This window comes from Notolepis coatsorum, assembly GCF_963971535.1.
Source record: "Notolepis coatsorum genome assembly, chromosome: 3".
NCBI classification, from domain to species: domain Eukaryota; kingdom Metazoa; phylum Chordata; class Actinopteri; order Aulopiformes; family Paralepididae; genus Notolepis; species Notolepis coatsorum.
Window position 1 is genome coordinate 171,133,709 of NC_140167.1, and position 18,193 is coordinate 171,151,901.

Below are 18,193 nucleotides of genomic sequence, written 5' to 3' on the forward strand. Positions count from 1 at the left end.
AAGGATAACAAATCTATTAAAACACAGACAACTTGACTGACAAATGTTGGTTTTAAACTCTGCAACAGAGGGGAGAATCTCAAGCTTTAAGGACTGTTGGAGTTCATTCCATGGGCTAGAGGGGCATCATTCATAACAAAATGCAGATTTACCCTCTTCTGAGCAAACTCAGGGGACCTTAACCCTTTCACCGCCGCACTACCAAAACGGTTAACCCTTTCACTGAGATAATTCACACCCTTTCACTGCCACACGACAGCCGGTTAACCCTTTCACTGCCACACAACAGAAGGTTAACCCTTTACTATCACACAACCGACAGCGACCGTCGGTTGTGTGATAGTAAAGGGTTAACCTTCTGTCGTGTGGCAGTGAAAGGTTTAAGGACCATCCAGTCACTTTACTGATTTAAAGCACTTTGAACTGCAATCCCCTGTATGAAAGGTGCTATACAAATAAAGTTATTACTATACAAATAAAGTTATTATTACTAGAACGGGTTCCATAGGTTCCAAAATCCCATTATAAAAAGGCACGTTATGCAGCAAGAGCATGTTTTGCACATAGCAACCGCTTCTTCCGACATGGAGGAAACATGTTTGTCTGTTTTCCTTTCTGAGGAGGAGAAGTCGTCACATCCACAAAAGTTGCCAAATGTCATCTCAACCATTCTACCCGGAGAGAGGAACCGAAAACACAACCTCAGTCAATCTTAATTTAGGCGTTTATTGCACATATGCTTAGCATCACGTTTTATTTTTTATGACGGTAATTCATGATGGTAAAAAAAAAATAATTCTGCAGCGCATATAAAAAAAAGAATAAACTTTTACGACCGTATTACTGGCCAACTTTTAATAGGAATATTAGTCATACTACCTGGCGGACACTCACGCTCCACCGAGCGGTGCACCGCTCCACCGTTCCATTTAGCCGTTCGGTCGCGAGGTGCAACCGACGTCGCCCGGGACCCCGCTTCACCTCGAGGCCACCCCAGAGCGGGCTGCAGCGGGATGGGACGTCCCGCATAGCTGAGGTTAGACAGCTGCGGCCGCACCTCCTTACTTTCCCAGCGGCTGCCCACCGGAGCTCGCCAGCCAGGAGGTCCTTGGCCACCGGGCAGAAGGCAGTGGCATGTTCTCCCCCTTTCCCTTCCCTTCCCGGGTTCCCAGGGTGAAGCAGGACGAGCTGATCAGCAGGGACCGCCTGCCTGGAGTCTAGACGCAGGCAGCTGCTTTGGACGACACCTCAAAGGGAAGGCTAGGATTACTTGGGGAAACTTTTCCTCTTTGCGCACTGTAAATATTTTTGCCGCCTTCGGGCTGCCCCGTCATGCTTACTAAGTGTGCTCTCCCCCCCCCCATCCCCCTGACCCGGGTCACGGCCCACACCCCTGCTCCCTCGCCTGCTGTTTGATCACCGGGCCCCGGTGTTGTGGAGAACATCAAAGAGAGCTAGGCCCCGCGTTGTCCAGCATGGTCTCGGCCTACCGCTTCTAAGGCTTTGATTTGTGTTATTTACAGGTCTTGAGGAGAGGTCATGCTAGCTAGGGTTGGGTACCGTTCACATTTGAACCGGTATAGTACCAGTTCCTGGAATTCCCAATGGTACCTTTTTTTGGATACTTAACTCTCTCTGTAATAACAATAAATGTAATTTCAGTTGTAAATATATATATTTTTTATGTGCAACTTCAACATTATTTATTGTTATAACGCACCACACAAAATAAATCGCACGATCATGTATTATGTTTAAATATCAAAATATTCTGACCATCATCAGAATGTTTTTTAATTCAAACACCTCTGACCTCGTCTGGTCTTTCCAAAGACCCAAGAGACGAGACAGTAATATATATTTGTGGAAAATGCTCCCATATTACACTCTTATACTAAACATGTAAAGATGCAGAAATATGGTACGGATTGATCTAGCGTGAATCGGTACTCGTACTCGGTACCCTTAAAAGTACCCAACTCATTATTTACACGTAGGTCTTGAGAAGAGTTTATGCTATCGGGGATTGCAAGGACACACAGAATAGTGTTCTAATCATGAAATTGGATCTCCTCTCAAGTTAGGTGGAGTTAGCCGTTCTGTAACGAGTGTGTGTTGCACGGCCCCGTCCACCTCCTCACCTGAAGCCTGATTAGCCTAGTTAATGACGGGACGGCCCGGGCCTAATCTCTCAGTCTGTCTGGATCTGAGGTCGCGATCGCACGTGACCTTTCCGAGCTCTCCGTGGTTTGACCTCCTGTCCGCAGGCCGCTCGTCAGACTGGGCGGAGGGAGTCTGCGTGACGTCTCTCTGGTTTCACTCTTTCAGCGAGCGCTCCATCACGCTACTGAGTCACGGTGGAGGGTGAGACTGGAGCGGCACGTAGGAGCTGCAGACGTCTCACACGGAGCGCTTTGTGTCGTCTTGCACCTGCTGCAGATCGACTGGAGATAAGAGCTGGATCACCGACACGTGTGTGTCTGTGTCCTGTTTGTTGTGGCTGCAGATCCTCATCACTTCATGAAGTGATGAAAGAAAGATGAAGAAAGGAGAGACCGGAGATGTTACATTGTAGCAACGTTTTTGACGTTTTGCTTCACTAAAGCTCACACACTTCAAGCGTCAGTGATGTAACCTTCGCAATGTTTGCTTGATTATCTCACGTCCGCTAAGTGAAAACAAAATTGCGCTACAGTGGCTCAGTAGGTAGAGCGGGCCGTCGTCTGGTAATCGGGAAGGTTCCCGGTTTGATTACCGCTCCTCCCGGGCAGCGTGTCGAAGTGTCCTTGAGCGAGACACTTAACCCCTAATTGCTCTCGATGAGCAGGTCGGCACCTTGCATGGTTGCCTCCGCCGTCGGTGTGTGAATGTGTGAGTGAATGGGTGAAATGTGAGGAACAAAATTGTAAAGCGCTTTGGATAAAAGCTGTTATATAAATGCACCATATACCATTTACATTTGACCCATTTAGACCTAAAACGCCTGCTAATAATGCATTATATAGCCTGCATATAGACACATGTTTCCCGGTTTCAATGGGTTAACAGGTGGGCGATCTTCTAGTGACCCATCGATCGAATGACTAGTGAATAGAAATGTTAGTGTTACTGTTTTGAGTTTTGGCCATCCCTAGGATTAACCGGACAGTTGATATCTGTATGGCTGCAGTGCGCCCTGCCTTATTCTCTCAACCGCTCAGCCACGTCCAACTCACTCTTCTTCTCACTCCCTCTCTCCTTCCTCTCTCTCCAGGTGAGTGGCCGGCCAACCAGCCAGCCACGCCCAGCCCTGTGTTGCCATGGACGCCTGCGCCCGTATCCGAGGAGTCCCACTCAGGACCAGAGCTTCCATCCGCAAAGAGGTCAGTCTGTCTGACATGTTTTAGAGAGTAGAGCCTTAAACACCAGACACCCGTCTCACACAAAGCAGTAGGCAGGCACACTGTGCCTCACATGCATCTCCAGGAGGAAGAGACAACCGGGTATTTGCGGGGTATTAAAAAGTCTTATTTTCATTTGCACAGGTATACAAATGTTTGGGGGCCAATGTTAAATATATAAAATATTTTTGTATTCGTGTTGTTTTTTTGCTTGATGCGTCTGGCGAAAACTTGTATGGAATGTGTGAGAATATGGTTGTGAAATTGGTATTACATTTTGTTCTTAGTGGTATTAAAAAGGACTTAAATGTAACCCTGGGAGAACACGTTGCCTCGATGGTCGCCCTAATTAGGGTTAATTGTGGCAGCGTGTCACACATGTGGTGTGTTTGCAGACGGTCCGTGACGGCGGGGCTCAGTGTGTGAAGAGCCTCCTGAGGAACCGGAAGGAGTTATGCAGCGTCTGTCTGGAGCCGCAAGCCAGAGACGCACCGAGGCTGACGGAGGTGTGTGTCTCTCTCACACGCAACACACATACACAGATGAAAAGCGGACGTTTTTAGTGTCAAACACTTATTTTTTATTTTTGCACTTTGTGATGGATTAAATTAACTGCTATTATAGAGCTCAACGCCACTGAAGGCCACACCAAAGCACCCATAGACAACTTTTTAGGGATTCTATGACGACCACATTATGACAACAACCTTGTCTTTAAAGTTTAAACATGACACTACCATCAAGGGATTCAACACAACACCATTGCCAAAGCACGGACCAGGACCATAACATCAGGATGATAAAATATCACTTGCCAAAGCTGTGGGCTCACTTGTCGATTACTTTGGGAACAAAGTCCTGTAACTCCTGAATTAGCTGGCCCCCATTGTATTGTGACGTTTTTATCCTCTAACACTTTGATTACCAGCCATGCGGTGCGCCTTACCCCCGTTGAATGCCACCACCCACTTCAATGATAGCGCTGTGAACGCATAATCTCTGTCTTAAATTATGGCTATGTGTCTAATCTGCCCGTCGCTTATCAATGACTTGTTTGCAGTCAACATTGTCAAAACGGATTGTTTTTTAATCTCTTCATTTCCGTTTTATAGCATTTTGAAAAGCCCTCGTTTTCAAGGAAAATATAAAGATTCCGTGATAAACGGCATTTACTGGAATATTCTGGCATACACAAAAACGTTGTAATTTTTCGGCCTATTTATGAATCGTTTTCAAATAAACGCTAGATTATCGATAGTATATGTGTACTTATGCACGCTATAGAAGCGGGCTGAAATATCGATTCTCTCATTTCCTCATCAGCGATCACAGCCACACACGCATAGGGCAAACGCTGATATATAGGTGAAAATGGCTCTGATTATCCTAAGACTGGTAAAATAGATTCCTTACCTCAGATCAGATGTTATCCAAAAAGATTATTCCAATTCCTGATTGCCATTCCAAATATCGATCGCGTTTATTGATTCAGCGTTGGGTACTGTAAATACATAATCCACGTGTTTTCCGGGCCGGTGATCACAATGGATTCTTCAGATGCCTCGTCGGAAAAGTAAAATGAGGAAACTGTCTAAAGTAATGGGGTGCAGTTACACAGGGAGAGACGGTAGGGGGCGGTATCTTCCCAATTGAGCTCAGAGAGAGTCTGCAACACTAACCTGAGGCTCGATTGATGAAATATGAATTCAAATCGCCAATAAAAAAAAATACGACAAACAAACCCTATATAGCGTTGGCGGGCACTCAACGGTCGGCATGAACTAACGACAAAACGCGTGGCTGGCATCCAAAGTGTTAAGGTGGAAAAGTTCCTCTCTGACTCAGATGTCATCATATGAGTTGTTATAATGATTTTCAGCAGACTGATGGTTGTTCTCATGCGGTTACCTTTGCAAGCTGTTTAAGTTATAACGATATCCAGTGGCTTGGTGTGGACCCAGACGTTTTATTAAAATGTTCTCCAAATTCAGGGTTTCAAACCTGTGCTTTAGTAAATAATCCACTTTGTTCATTTTCACGTAACGTCACTAGCTAGGTAGTTTAGAGTAGCTGCCGTTAGCAATGAAAGGCTTCTTGAATCTTTACCGACTGTCTGTAATCCGACGCCAGCCAATCAACTTTGAAATACGAAATGACGTTGTACTTTTAGGGCTAGGGGCTCCGAGCCCCACTTGCCATCAAATTGATTTGGTCTACTGTGATCCAACACCCTGAGCATGCGCACTTGGAGTTTTCCACGATAGAGAGGGGCTAGCACCGTTCATGCTATTTTAGACCCAACGGTCGGGAGAAGAACGCAATCTAAAACGGCAAGGCAAAGAGATGACCATCAACTAAAATACTAATAAAATCATAATGTATATGCAATTTAGTAAGATGCTATAACCATGCATAATACATTTGAGAAAATAACAAGTCAAATCTTTAACTCCAAAAATGTAATATCTCGTGTTTCGTCACCAACGCTTGAGCGCCAAAAATGCAATATCTCGTTTTTAGATCCTTTGATCTTTTCCATTTGATCCCCGTTCTAAACACTCGCCAGGAGCTCTCTAGGTCTCTCTGGCTCGTCTGCCTACGTTGGAATTGCAATAACGATCGAATATCACCAGGTGGCAGTATCGCCTACCTTTTGAACTGGGGATATCAGTTGTCTTCCAGCCTGGGCCAGTACTGAGTTTACCTCCGGCTCTTTCTGCCTAGGAGTGGATCACAACATAGCAATCGGTGGAAGATTTGGTACCTCAGAGCTATTCTTTCCCATATGGTAGACATGCCCAATATACATAAGTAATTGCGATCGCCATGGGATCGACTGGGATTCATTTTGGAGTACTTTCTGACTGAGGTAAGGTCTCCTGCTGGTATTTCTTTAACGTAAAACATACTTCTGTAACGATCACAGTGTCGTGTTTTACCGGACGTAAAACATGCTTGACAAACACGATCGCGTTTCTAGTTAAAACGAGCCCCCCCCCCCCTTGATGATTTTGTGAAGACGCATATGTACATGGTATATACCTTTTTTGATTTGGAAGTATTTGGGGTTTCAGGCGATCAACCAGAACGATTTGCGCATATTGCATATAACGCGTCATATCTCGCTATCTATGGAAAAAGACTGGATTATTTTGGAAAGGGGCGATGTTTAGCGTGTAATAGCGCAAAAACTACAGTATGTAGAAATGAACTGATGATGAGTCAGTGATGTACTGTGAACAATGCCTGTCAAATGAGCCATACACTATTGTCTCTATAGCTATAATACAGAACACACGATGGGTCTGCAAACATCGCTAAAATGGTCAATAACGCTGGCGCCATTGAGTACAGATGGCAATAACATTTGTCTGCAGTTATTTTTGGTGACACTCGTGGGGCCACTAATCACCAGTCGTCACTGTGTACAGAACATGTAAGGATTTGGATAAAAGCAGCAGTTAAATGACTAAATGCAAATGTAATGTAAATGGATTGACTCTGTGCTTTTCCAGATCCATTTTGTGTGTCTGCCTGGTCATTGTGAAGGGCAGGACGCCACTTTGCAGGTGAGCATCGTACTGTACCTTCTTCTGCTCAGAGGCCTATTATTGTAAAAATGTGTTCTTAAAAACAACTTTGTGCTGTAGATAGGGCTGGGTAATACCTCCATATTTCTGAATGGTATGCTTTCTGAAATATTTGAGAATGCCACTGAATTTCTAACATATCTTTATTTATTATAATTAATTTATTTTCAAGTTCCTCTGAATGTTTTCTTTCCCATATCACGCAGCCATAGCTGGATAAGTACATTAATTTAAATTGAATCTCATTGATGCTACACATTACTTCCCAAATTGCCAGTGCTGCGCTAGGATCAGTTGTCCCTTGTACCTCCTATTGAATGAGATTCTCAGCTACTGGGAATCTAGTTTCTGATCCTTGACCAGCACTCTTACTCAAAGTTTTGGGCTTACTCTGTCCAGCTAACTCCTGGACAGCAGTCTACCAGCTGAACCAGAGAGGCTAACAGACAGAGCTAGCTCCTGGACTGCAGTCTACCAGCTGAGCCAGAGAGGCTAACAGACAGAGCTAGCTCCTGGACTGCAGTCTACCAGCTGAACCAGAGAGACTAACAGACAGAGCTAGCTCCTGGACAGCAGTCTACCAGCTGAGCCAGAGAGGCTAACAGACAGAGCTAACTCCTGGACTGCAGTCTACCAGCTGAACCAGAGAGGCTAACAGACAGAGCTAGCTCCTGGACTGCAGTCTACCAGCTGAACCAGAGAGACTAACAGACAGAGCTAGCTCCTGGACAGCAGTCTACCAGCTGAACCAGAGAGACTAACAGACAGAGCTAGCTCCTGGACAGCTGTCTACCAGCTGAGCCAGAGAGGCTAACAGACAGAGCTAACTCCTGGACTGCAGTCTACCAGCTGAACCAGAGAGGCTAACAGACAGAGCTAGCTCCTGGACTGCAGTCTACCAGCTGAACCAGAGAGACTAACAGACAGAGCTAGCTCCTGGACAGCAGTCTACCAGCTGAACCAGAGAGACTAACAGACAGAGCTAGCTCCTGCACAGCTGTCTACCAGCTGAGCCAGAGAGGCTAACAGACAGAGCTAACTCCTGGACAGCAGTCTACCAGCTGAGCCAGAGAGGCTAACTTGCCGATGCCCCTGCCCCAGGCTCTGTCGTCTCTGCCGGGGGATCTGTGTGATATGCTGAGGTCCCTCCACGTCCACAGCCTGAGGAACGACGAGGTGTTGCTGCTCAAGGACTCCCGCAGGCCGGCCGAGCGCAAGGACACCGGAGTGCAGGTAGAGCGGGCGGGCCAGGGGTTTCCTCTAGAGAAAATTGGTGCCAGTCCAGATAAATTCCGGTCAAATATTATCTGTGTTTATTGAGCTCATTGCGATAAAGTTATACCCAATGCTTAATGCTCAATCGTCAATCAAAGCGGTCACCGTTACCATTTGTAATAATTTAATGTTACATTACTTTACCTCCACTCTGTCTTCACTGCACCAGCTCTCATTGAATGGGGTGTTTGGGTCTATGTAAGCACAACATCTAGCCACTTTTTAAGCGTGTCCGTCCGTATCGATAGTAATAATTGACGTTACATTACCTTCACTCTGTCTGCACCGCAACAGCTCTCTCTCTCTCCACTCATTGAATGGCAGATTTCTTGAGAAATATTTTGGTGCAGCCAGGATGGCTCGGGTATTTGGGTCCATCTAGCACAACAGCTTAGCCACAACCTAAGCGTGTCAGTCCTTATCAATAGTCTATGAACGTTACGCGAAGTAGGCAACATGTTCACATGATTTGGAAATGTTATTCCAGTCCTCGTTTTAGTTTTCCTGGTTCACACAGACACACACACACACACACACACACACACACACACACACACACAAACACCTCGAAATCCAGCTGCTTTGCAAGGTAAACACACACGCCTTGAGGGATTTCAGAAAACGAGACTTCTGTTTGCGCTAGATTTCTGTTTCAGTGGCAAAAACAAGCACGTTCAGTGGGACGTACAGTACGTTACTCGGCTCAAAGAAAAACAAAGAGGGGAAATATTTTCACAGGACATTATGACCAGAGAGATTTTAAACACAACACAACATATTTTTACAGGGTAAAAAAAAAACTGTAATCACGGCTAACTGAAACCCTGGGGGCAGACGCCCCGAGGGGTTTTCTGGACATGTCTTTCTGTGAGAAAAGACGCAGCTGAAACCGGCATCATGATGAGCAAAGCAGAAGTGAGCTGAAAGTGGAGAAGTGCGCAGGTAGAACTGGGGAAGTTGTGAAGTGAAACCGGGGGAAGAGTAGAGGAGAAGTGAGCAGGTAGAACTGGGGAAGTTGTGAAGTGAAACCGGGGGAAGCGTAGAGGAGAAGTGAGCAGGGAGAACTGGGGAAGTTGTGAAGTGAAACCGGGGGAAGAGTAGAGGAGAAGTGAGCAGGGAGAACTGGAGAAGTTGTGAAGTGAAACCGGGGGAAGACTAAGTAGAGGAGAAGTGAGCAGGTAGAACTGGGGAAGTTGTGAAGTGAAACCGGGGGAAGAGTAGAGGAGAAGTGAGCAGGGAGAACTGGAGAAGTTGTGAAGTGAAACCGGGGGAAGAGTAGGGGTGGGACGATACATCGATCCAGATCGATACATTGATGTAATTTAGGGATGCCCCGATCGATCGGCCACCGATCGTTATCGGCCGATACTCAGTATAAATATGCAATCTGTGAATTCCGATAATTAGTCATATTCGCCGATAGCGGAAACCGATCAAGCGAAGCTCTCACTCGCTGTCTGTCTCAGACACACACGACCTGCAAACTGCCGCTGCTCCTCCTCCCTAGCCCCGCCCGCCCCCGTGTAGAGTTTGTAAACAAAGAGGTGCGGCTCCTCTGCTCAAGTCTGTAGTGCACTGCATTCGACCTGCGCTAACGTTAGCTACCTAGCTATCGTTACTGTTTAAACAAAATTACCCAGTCAACTATTCACGTTTAGTAGGCATTGTCTAACGGTATTTAGCCGGCTAGCTACCGATAGCTCCTGATATCAACAAATGATCCAGAAAGTCTAGTAGTTCATGTTCATACCTCAGTTAGCTTGCGTTAGCTGACGTTCGTTTACTGTTCAAAACGAAATGTCCCATTGAACTAAAGTTCTGTCTTAACGTCATCTAGCCGGCTAGCAGTAGCTACAGATAGCTCTTGATATCAATGTCTTATAACATTGATTTAATGCGTATTCGAGCTGAGGGCTTGCTGAATGTGAAACGACCAAAGCACTTAACGTTACCAATGGGGTCCCGCTGCAGCGCCGGAGAATCCTTTTGAGCTGGGCTACTAGAGTACACACAGACAGTGGAGCTGTTTGCAGATAGTGAGCATTTTGACTTGTTGCGTGGTGGCGATGTCTCGCAGTCGCAGATAATACAAGTACAAGTCTAATTATATAATATATATATTTTATAAAAAAAAAAAAAAAAAAAACTTTTTATATAAAATAATTTTTAATTTCTTTTTAATCAAAAACAATCGGTATCGGATCGGTATCGGCCGATATGGATCACGACGATCGGTGATCGGTATCGGTGGCAAAAAACGTGATCGGGGCATCCCTAATGTAATTATCAACAATCGAATCGGATCGATGCAATGTAATAAGATCGATTCATATCGATACTCTTATTTTGAAAATCCTGTGGCGAGTCTCATATCCGCCCAAGAACAACGGCAGTAGCTCCGTGTGTGTAGATGTTACAGCATAGCATTCTCCCTTTCTGTGTGTGTGTGTGTGCGCGCGTCTTTGGAAAGACCAGATGAGGTCAGAGGAGTTTGATGTTTAAATGTTATTTAAACATAAACAATATAATACATAATAAATGTAGGCCTATACATGATCATGCAACATCAACAAATTGTTGTAGGAACGGTTTGGGAGAGGGAGGTTGTGAGTTTTGAGTTCCAAAAAATGTAGCTTAAAGTTTAAAGCTCAATATATAAAAACGTGGCACTTTACAGTGAACAGGAGGTCTATTTGTATTAAAAACAATAGATTGATTTTCCTTTAAATGTCTGGAAGAGCTCAAAAATACAAATGTCAAATGATATTTTCATTACCTTTTTTTTGTTGATCTAAATGTTACTGGTTGTGTTAAATGGGCATATGATATCATCTCATATCGATCGCAGGCACCTGAATCTAATCGTATCGTATTGTATCGTGAGAGACTTTGTGATATCGGCAAATATCGTATCGTTGTCCAAAGAATCGATATCGTATCGTATCATGATGAAACTGGTGATTCCCACCCCTAGGGAAGAGTAGAGGAGAAGTGAGCAGGGAGAACTGGGGAAGTTGTGAAGTGAAACCGGGGGAAGAGTAGAGTGGAGAGAAGGCGTCCACTGCGTCCAAAATGTCTCTTGGCGTCTGTCAGTTGCATGGATGTAAGATGTCTCCCTCGCCCTGCCAGACAAACACAGGTGCGGAGACGGACAACGTTATGTTTTCTTATACAACGGCATGCAAATTTCTCGATTCTGATTGGCTGAAACAGTCCATTTACACGTATGTATAGGGAACACTCCACGCTGCTGGTCCCTGGACCCGCCCACAACCGAATCACATCACATCACTCCGCCGGATCACAAGATGGCTGACAATAATCTTTAACAAATGGATATGTTGATAGCGTCATAACGACTAAATATCAAGCGATTCTGTCACGGCGAATGTCTTAGTCTCTTACACAATGTTGGATTGTGTAATCTATGGGTCATGAATCATTGTGTAACAAAAGAAAATTGATTGATTGATTTGCAATTTCTTTTTCAATTTCTTTTTCCTTCTCCCTGACTGCAGCCCTCACTCTCACACTGTCCGACGCTGGCTCTCCACCCACCCCCACACACCCCCACACACACGCACGCACACGCACGCACACACACACACACTCCTGTCTGCAACGCGGGGGAGAGTCAGACTGAGAGAGAGCTGGGTGCTGCGCTGTTCTAAGTGAGCATGGCCTATTGAGTTGATTGATTGATTGCTAATTTTATTACTGTATGCTTGGTTTCCAACTGGTTAAGTTTAGGCCCTCTACAGTAGGTTTACAAAAAAATTAAAAAATAAATAGGGCAAAGAAAACTTTTTAATTTGTTTTACCTACTTTCTATAGAAGCATCTAAGAATGAAGTTCTATAGAAAGTAGGTCTGCATCCCCTTAACAATTGTGTGTATTGAGCCGTACTGTATTTTACCCATTCTGCATCTGGTAATAAAAATTTCAATCATTCCAATAACAACCACTAACTTCATAATTAAAAACTAAAGAAAAGTTGGATGTGTTAGTTGGTTGGATGTCTTAGTTGAAAGGCAGTTGGATGTGTTAGTTGGTTGGATGTCTTAGTTGAAAGACAGTTGGATGTGTTAGTTGGTTGGATGTCTTAGTTGAAAGGCAGTTGGATTCCAATAACACACAGTTGGATGTGTTAGTTGGTTGGATGCACTTCTGAGCTGCTTCCACATGGAGGCAATTTCTCTTTTTTGTTGTTGTGGGAACTACTTTTTCTGGCGGATGGTTTTTTCAATAAATCTTCGATTAATGTGTGTTTATTGTATAGCAATAAGGTTGGAAGAATGTGGCAGTTGTATAAAAGCATTACACCACTTGCGTTTATTGTATAGCAATAAGGTTGGATGAATGTGGCAGTTGTATAAAAGCATTACACCACTTGCAGTCGTGATTTGTGAACAATAAACCATGCCTAGGGGGGTCTAACGACCCTCGGCTGCGCCTCGGGCCTAACGACCACCCCTAGGCATGGTTTATTGTTCACAAACCACTCCTGCGCGTGATGTAATGCTTAATTAACCTGCGACTGTAGCGCTGTCCTTCCAGGTTCTGTGTGCGTGTCCTTCCAGGTTCCGTGTATGTCCTTCCAGGTTCCGATTGTGTGTGTGTGGGATTGTGTGTGTGTGTGTCCTTCCAGGTTCTGTGTGTGTGAGTTTCAGACAGACCCTGTGGCCCACTGTGTGGTTTCTTTTGAGAGTTAATGTGACAAGACAGCGAGACCGTGCCCGCCCCCCCCCTTCCACAATACAGGCAGAAGTGGCGCTAAGTGATTCTGTATTCTTTATATGCGACAATAATATCAAACCGCAATCAGACGGCAGCCATAACAAAGCCCTCGCTCTTCCCCCTCTGAAAAAGTCCCATGTGGATTCCTGCGAGTTTACAAACGCCGAAGGCTCCGTGATGATTAGCTCGTCTCGTCCTGGGCCACTCAGGGACATGGCAGCCCCTGACAACATGCAGATGCTGCTCGCCTCCCCAGCCTCAATGAGCTGATGATGGTCCCCTTGGCAGCAGGAATAAACCACCAGCTGACCACGCTTAAAAGTCTGGGCAAAGCACATCTCTTTTAACCCCTTTAACAGGCAGGCAGAAAAGTGGCCCTTTTTTATTTTTATTTATTTTTATTTTATTTTATACTTGAGGACTGCATACTTTTTTTGCAAAGCTTATCTTTATACTTATAGCACATGCATGAGCCTCTTTTGAAAGATAACATTCTGAAGTTACTAATGCAAAAAAGTAAAGTCACTTTTAGTGCTAATGAAATAGAGTAAGGGCTTGTGTCCATAGCGGACGTTTTATGAGTTGTCGGCTCCTTCCTGTCATTAATTTCTATGCTACAGGCGTGACAGGTGCGCTCCTCTTCCCAGCGCCGCGCCTCGCGTTTATGAGCTCTCGGCGGCAGCGTTTTTGGGCGGAGCGCTCCCAGCGCATAAAGTTGAAACTAGTTAAACTTTTGGAAAGGAGCGCGCTCATCAAGGTAATCAACATCGAGGAAGGGGCGGAGCCGCGGCAGTCGCGAGACTCAGGAAAACGCTCTGAGCTTTTTTTTTCTTTTTTCAAAGCGGTCCGCCTTGAAAAAAACGTCCGCTATGGACACAAGCCCTAACAGAGGTCTGAACTTGAGTTGAACTTGTGTACTTGCAAGTTAAGAGGTTAAAGAGATTTGTTTCTATGTTGGAAAGAGTTGCTGAAAACTGTGAATTATGTTAGAACTGAATTGTGGAGTTGGACCGTTTTTCACCATTTTTGTGTTCAGTTTGTGGGTCTGTAATCATAGCTGGCTGAGACACTGGAGCCACCCGTCCCCTGCCGTAACATAACGCTATGTAACAAGGACACATAGTGCCGTAGGTGTCGCAGGCGTTAAGGGGGGGGGGCTGGGGTTCATGTTGTGTTTATCTCAGGGTGCTCAGATTTGCAGACGCATGCATACGTGATGAAAGAGTAACGTCGCGCACGACTGTGATATTGACCGAATGGAAAAACGCAGTGAGTGAGAGGCTGAGCCCTGTCTCTCTTCCTCTTGGATCAACAAATGGCAAATTAACCTGTAAACACACAGCTCCGAGTGTCCGTAAAATGTAATGGTGTTCTACAGAATGTAATGGTTTTCTAGCAGGAGCTCTCATACCGTGGTGTTAGCTCTGGATGGGTGCTCTGGATGGGTGCTCTGGATGGGTGCTCTGGATGGGTGCTAGATGAGTGAGTGAGTTAGTGACTTTGCCGGTCATGAAGGTGCTTCGTGTCTAAAATCTGCATTGAGTGCATTATAGGGGTGTCTCAAGTCATTTAGTCTCCCGTATAGTTAATGCCACGCTATGTTACTAACTACTATCTGATATGGAGTTAGCGCTTCATAACTACAGCAGGGGGAGCAACAAGTAGCCATTATATTCCAGGAATTAGTTGTATCCTAAAAGTGTCATGAGCCTAGCTATTGCATGTCCTCTGAAACGTTATTTGTTAGCCTCTTATGTGTCCATGCGTCTGTATTGGTGGTTGTAGCTGTGTCCTTAGCTCCCACTCATGCGTGCAGGATAGCGTCTGTACCCGCTAACTAGTTTAACTAAAGTAGGATTAAATTGTTAGCTAAAGTAACGTTAGAGTTGTGCTTGAAGAAATCTCGTGCTGTTCAAAGTGGTGTTTGTTTAGGCCAGGGCATGCTAACGCGTCAACATGTTATCACGCCGCTGTATCATTAATATCACGATGTTGACAATGATGACACTTTCCGTGTACAAATTTGTACCGTCTTGGCGCATTAGCATGGTTCTCCCGGAGTTGATAAGTAGCTCAAAAATGTAGCATGGCAAAGCTAATGCTAACCGTTTTATGTATGTGAATGTAAAATGCTAAAAACAATAGCTAGTTTGCTAATTAGTTGAGTTCTCTAACCAAGTGGCCTTGTGGGTAGAGTGTCCACCCTAAGTTCGGGAGGCTGGGAGTTCAAGCCCCGGCCGAGTCATACCAAAGACTATTTAAAAATGGTACCCATAGCCTCCCTGCTTGACACTCAGCATCAAGGGTTGGTTTGGGGGGAAGTCCTTGCGACATACTAGCGTCATGTCCAAGGCAGGGTTTCCGTTAGAAAAAATTGTTGCCGGTCTCAGGGTCCGGTAGATTTAAATCTACCGGTCAAATGAGAGAAATTCCGGTCAGAGTTTATTGAGCTTAAAAATAATTGACATCCTCAAGGCATGTAGATTTATAATATTTTAACTTAAAACTAGGCTACTTTTGCGTATACAATCATTATATTCCAAATAAAATAAGTCCCGAGACTCCGTGCTGCTGCCGACTTTAAATCAAATAGGTGTCTGTGGGCAGTCGCCCGACATTATTAAACAGCAGTCTGTTATAATCACATTTTTATGAGCTAACGAATTCCGTTATATTGGACATTTGTATTAATTATATCAAGCGAAGAACTGAGAAATTTGGCAGAGAGAGACGGCAACATTATCGTGGGTTTGCGTGATGACTCTCTCCACCTCGCAACGACTTATTTGCAAAGAGTATGGCGCTGCAGAGCAGCAGTTTCAGCTGTTTTTTGGCTCTATCTGGGGACCGCTCAACAGCGCCCCCCACCCAACAGCTGAATTGTCAATGGCTGAATTGGAGTACTGCACTGTGCTGCTGCTGCTCCGGCTCTGCAGCTACACATGCACTCGCAAAACCCAGCACTAAGCTCTCGCTGACAACATTATTATACCTGCTTGGTGAAGCAACGATGAAACAAATGTAATGATTGTTTCGTTCATCGCATAGGCTATTTAATTTTAGCCTATTTTAATACAATTCAAATAATCAAATTGTGCTTAGAGGGCATTATTTTCACCGGACATTAAGACCGGAGAGATTAAATATGTCGGACTTCAACAGATTTTGCCGGTCAAATACCGGTAATTACCGGCTAACGGAAACGCTGGTCCAAGGGGTGTACTTGTACATCAAGCTGCCTCACGCTACGGAAACAGGAGATAGGCTCCTGCCCCATGTGCCGTTACGGCTCGAGAACCATTGGTTCTAACCAAGTGGGGTCAATTTGATAGATTTGTTCATTTATAGATAAACCTCTACTACTAACCGTTTCATGGAAAATGCTAAAACAATTAGCACCATACTCTGGGAGATATAGTTAAATAAAAACACAAATTTGGGTGGTATAACCTAGTTTGCTAGTTAGTCGATTAGTCAAGCTTTCTAACCCAAATAGGGTCTGTTTAATAGATTTGGTAGTTTATAGCAAAAGGTTTTAGTGATTTAAGAAATTAAATGGGACTTGAGCTGAAAGGGTGCTGTCAATCAAGCAGAATCTGACCACGCCCCCCACAACCCTGCAAAATGGTCTGAGCAGCCAGATCAACTGAGTTTTCTAAAAGTTATTAATGTTTTTCAGTCATTCAAATGTGGCTGGGTGGTTAATAACCAGTGATGGGCAAGCTACTTGGAAAATGTAGCAAGCTACACTACAAGTTACTCTCGATTAAATATAGCTCAACTACAATGGAAGCTATCCCCAGAGAAATGTAGCAAGCTACACTACAAGAATATGGCAAAAATAGCTAGCTACATCGGCACTACTTTTTTATTTATTTTTTTTACTTCGTGACCAAGTTTCCACCAAACAAATAGGCAGGAAAAAAAATTCTCAGTTTGATTGTTTATTATAAAACTGAAACAAGCCCTCGGTCTGGCTTTTTGTGTCATCCTTTTAACATGAACTTGTATTACACACTTCTTCAATATCTGAATTGTTTTACTTCATTTTACTAGTATTATGCTACCATGTATATACTACTACCAGTACCAACTATGCTAATATGTCTATACTACTACAGTATGTACGAGTATAACACTCAAGCTTGACACTGACAAACGATACTACTTATCCTTGGCTGCTAGATATGTACCACTCCTACTGACTTGTTGTACACAATTTGTAAGTTGCTTTGAATGAAAGTGTCAGCTAAATGACCAAATGTATTTAAATATGTAACTCACAAAACATTCCATGGCCCCAAAATCATGTGGGGACCGCCCCTGGGGGTCCTGTCCCACAGGTTGAGAACCACTGCTTTCCCTCTTTTTTTCTTTTCTCCACCCCAATAATATTGTTCATTTTCTGCCTACAGTGAAACATCATGATAGCAGCTATCTTAGTTAAAGCTGTTGACAAAGTGTACTGACTTGTGTGCTGTTTGGGAACAGTTGATTTTCATCAGCTCACCTGAATGTGTCTTCAAGTTGAGAGCAGCATAGTTTTAGCCGTTTTTTCAGTCAAACTCATAAATGTGTCCCAGATAGGGCCATGGAGAGTCATTGTTGTTATTGACATCATCTTCATCAATGCCATCGAACCCCTCTGCCATTTAGCTCAGACTGGTTCTTGTTCATGTAATCCGTTAAATTGCATTCATTCAATACGTCTGTTTTGATTTTCACTTCCTGCTTTGCGGCTGGAGTCCCGCCCTATCCTGCCTCTGATTGGCCTACCCATAACGTTTTGGCCTACCATACCCAATCGTGAAGTCGTCACTCATATCTAAACAAACCAAGCAACCAATCATAGTGGGATTTTTACGGGGATTTTTTTTTCTCCTCGCAGATATTCTAGTGAATGAATGAATGAATGAATGACTGTTTCTCTCGAAAGTAGCGTGTAACGTTTCTCGTCGCTACGTTACTACTTCGTTCTATAAAGAGCTCCGCTACAGAGACTGCTACCCTGGTTAAAAAGTAGCGAGCTACTGTACCAGCACGCTACTGAGAATTGTAGTTAAGCTATGTAGCGTCGCTACTTGTAGCAAGCTACTGCCCATCACTGTTAATAACACATGTGTCTGTGGTGTAACAAACAAAAAAATAAATAAACACGTTTATTTTCACTTTACCCAGACTTTTAACTCATTGGACGCCACTCACGAATAA

At 44.3% G+C, this 18,193-nt stretch overlaps 1 protein-coding gene across 2 annotated transcripts in view; it reads left to right on the forward strand.

Moving 5' to 3' along the window:
* akap11 (A kinase (PRKA) anchor protein 11) overlaps positions 1-18,193 on the forward strand; it is a 65,751-nt gene that overhangs the window by 17,591 nt on the left and 29,967 nt on the right. For both annotated transcript variants that reach the window (XM_084310226.1, XM_084310227.1), the window contains exons 2-5: positions 3,254-3,362; positions 3,776-3,886; positions 6,896-6,949; positions 8,072-8,203. In XM_084310226.1, the coding sequence (XP_084166352.1) occupies positions 3,300-3,362; positions 3,776-3,886; positions 6,896-6,949; positions 8,072-8,203 (360 nt within the window). In that variant the 5' untranslated portion in view covers positions 3,254-3,299. The remainder of the gene's footprint in view (positions 1-3,253; positions 3,363-3,775; positions 3,887-6,895; positions 6,950-8,071; positions 8,204-18,193) is intronic.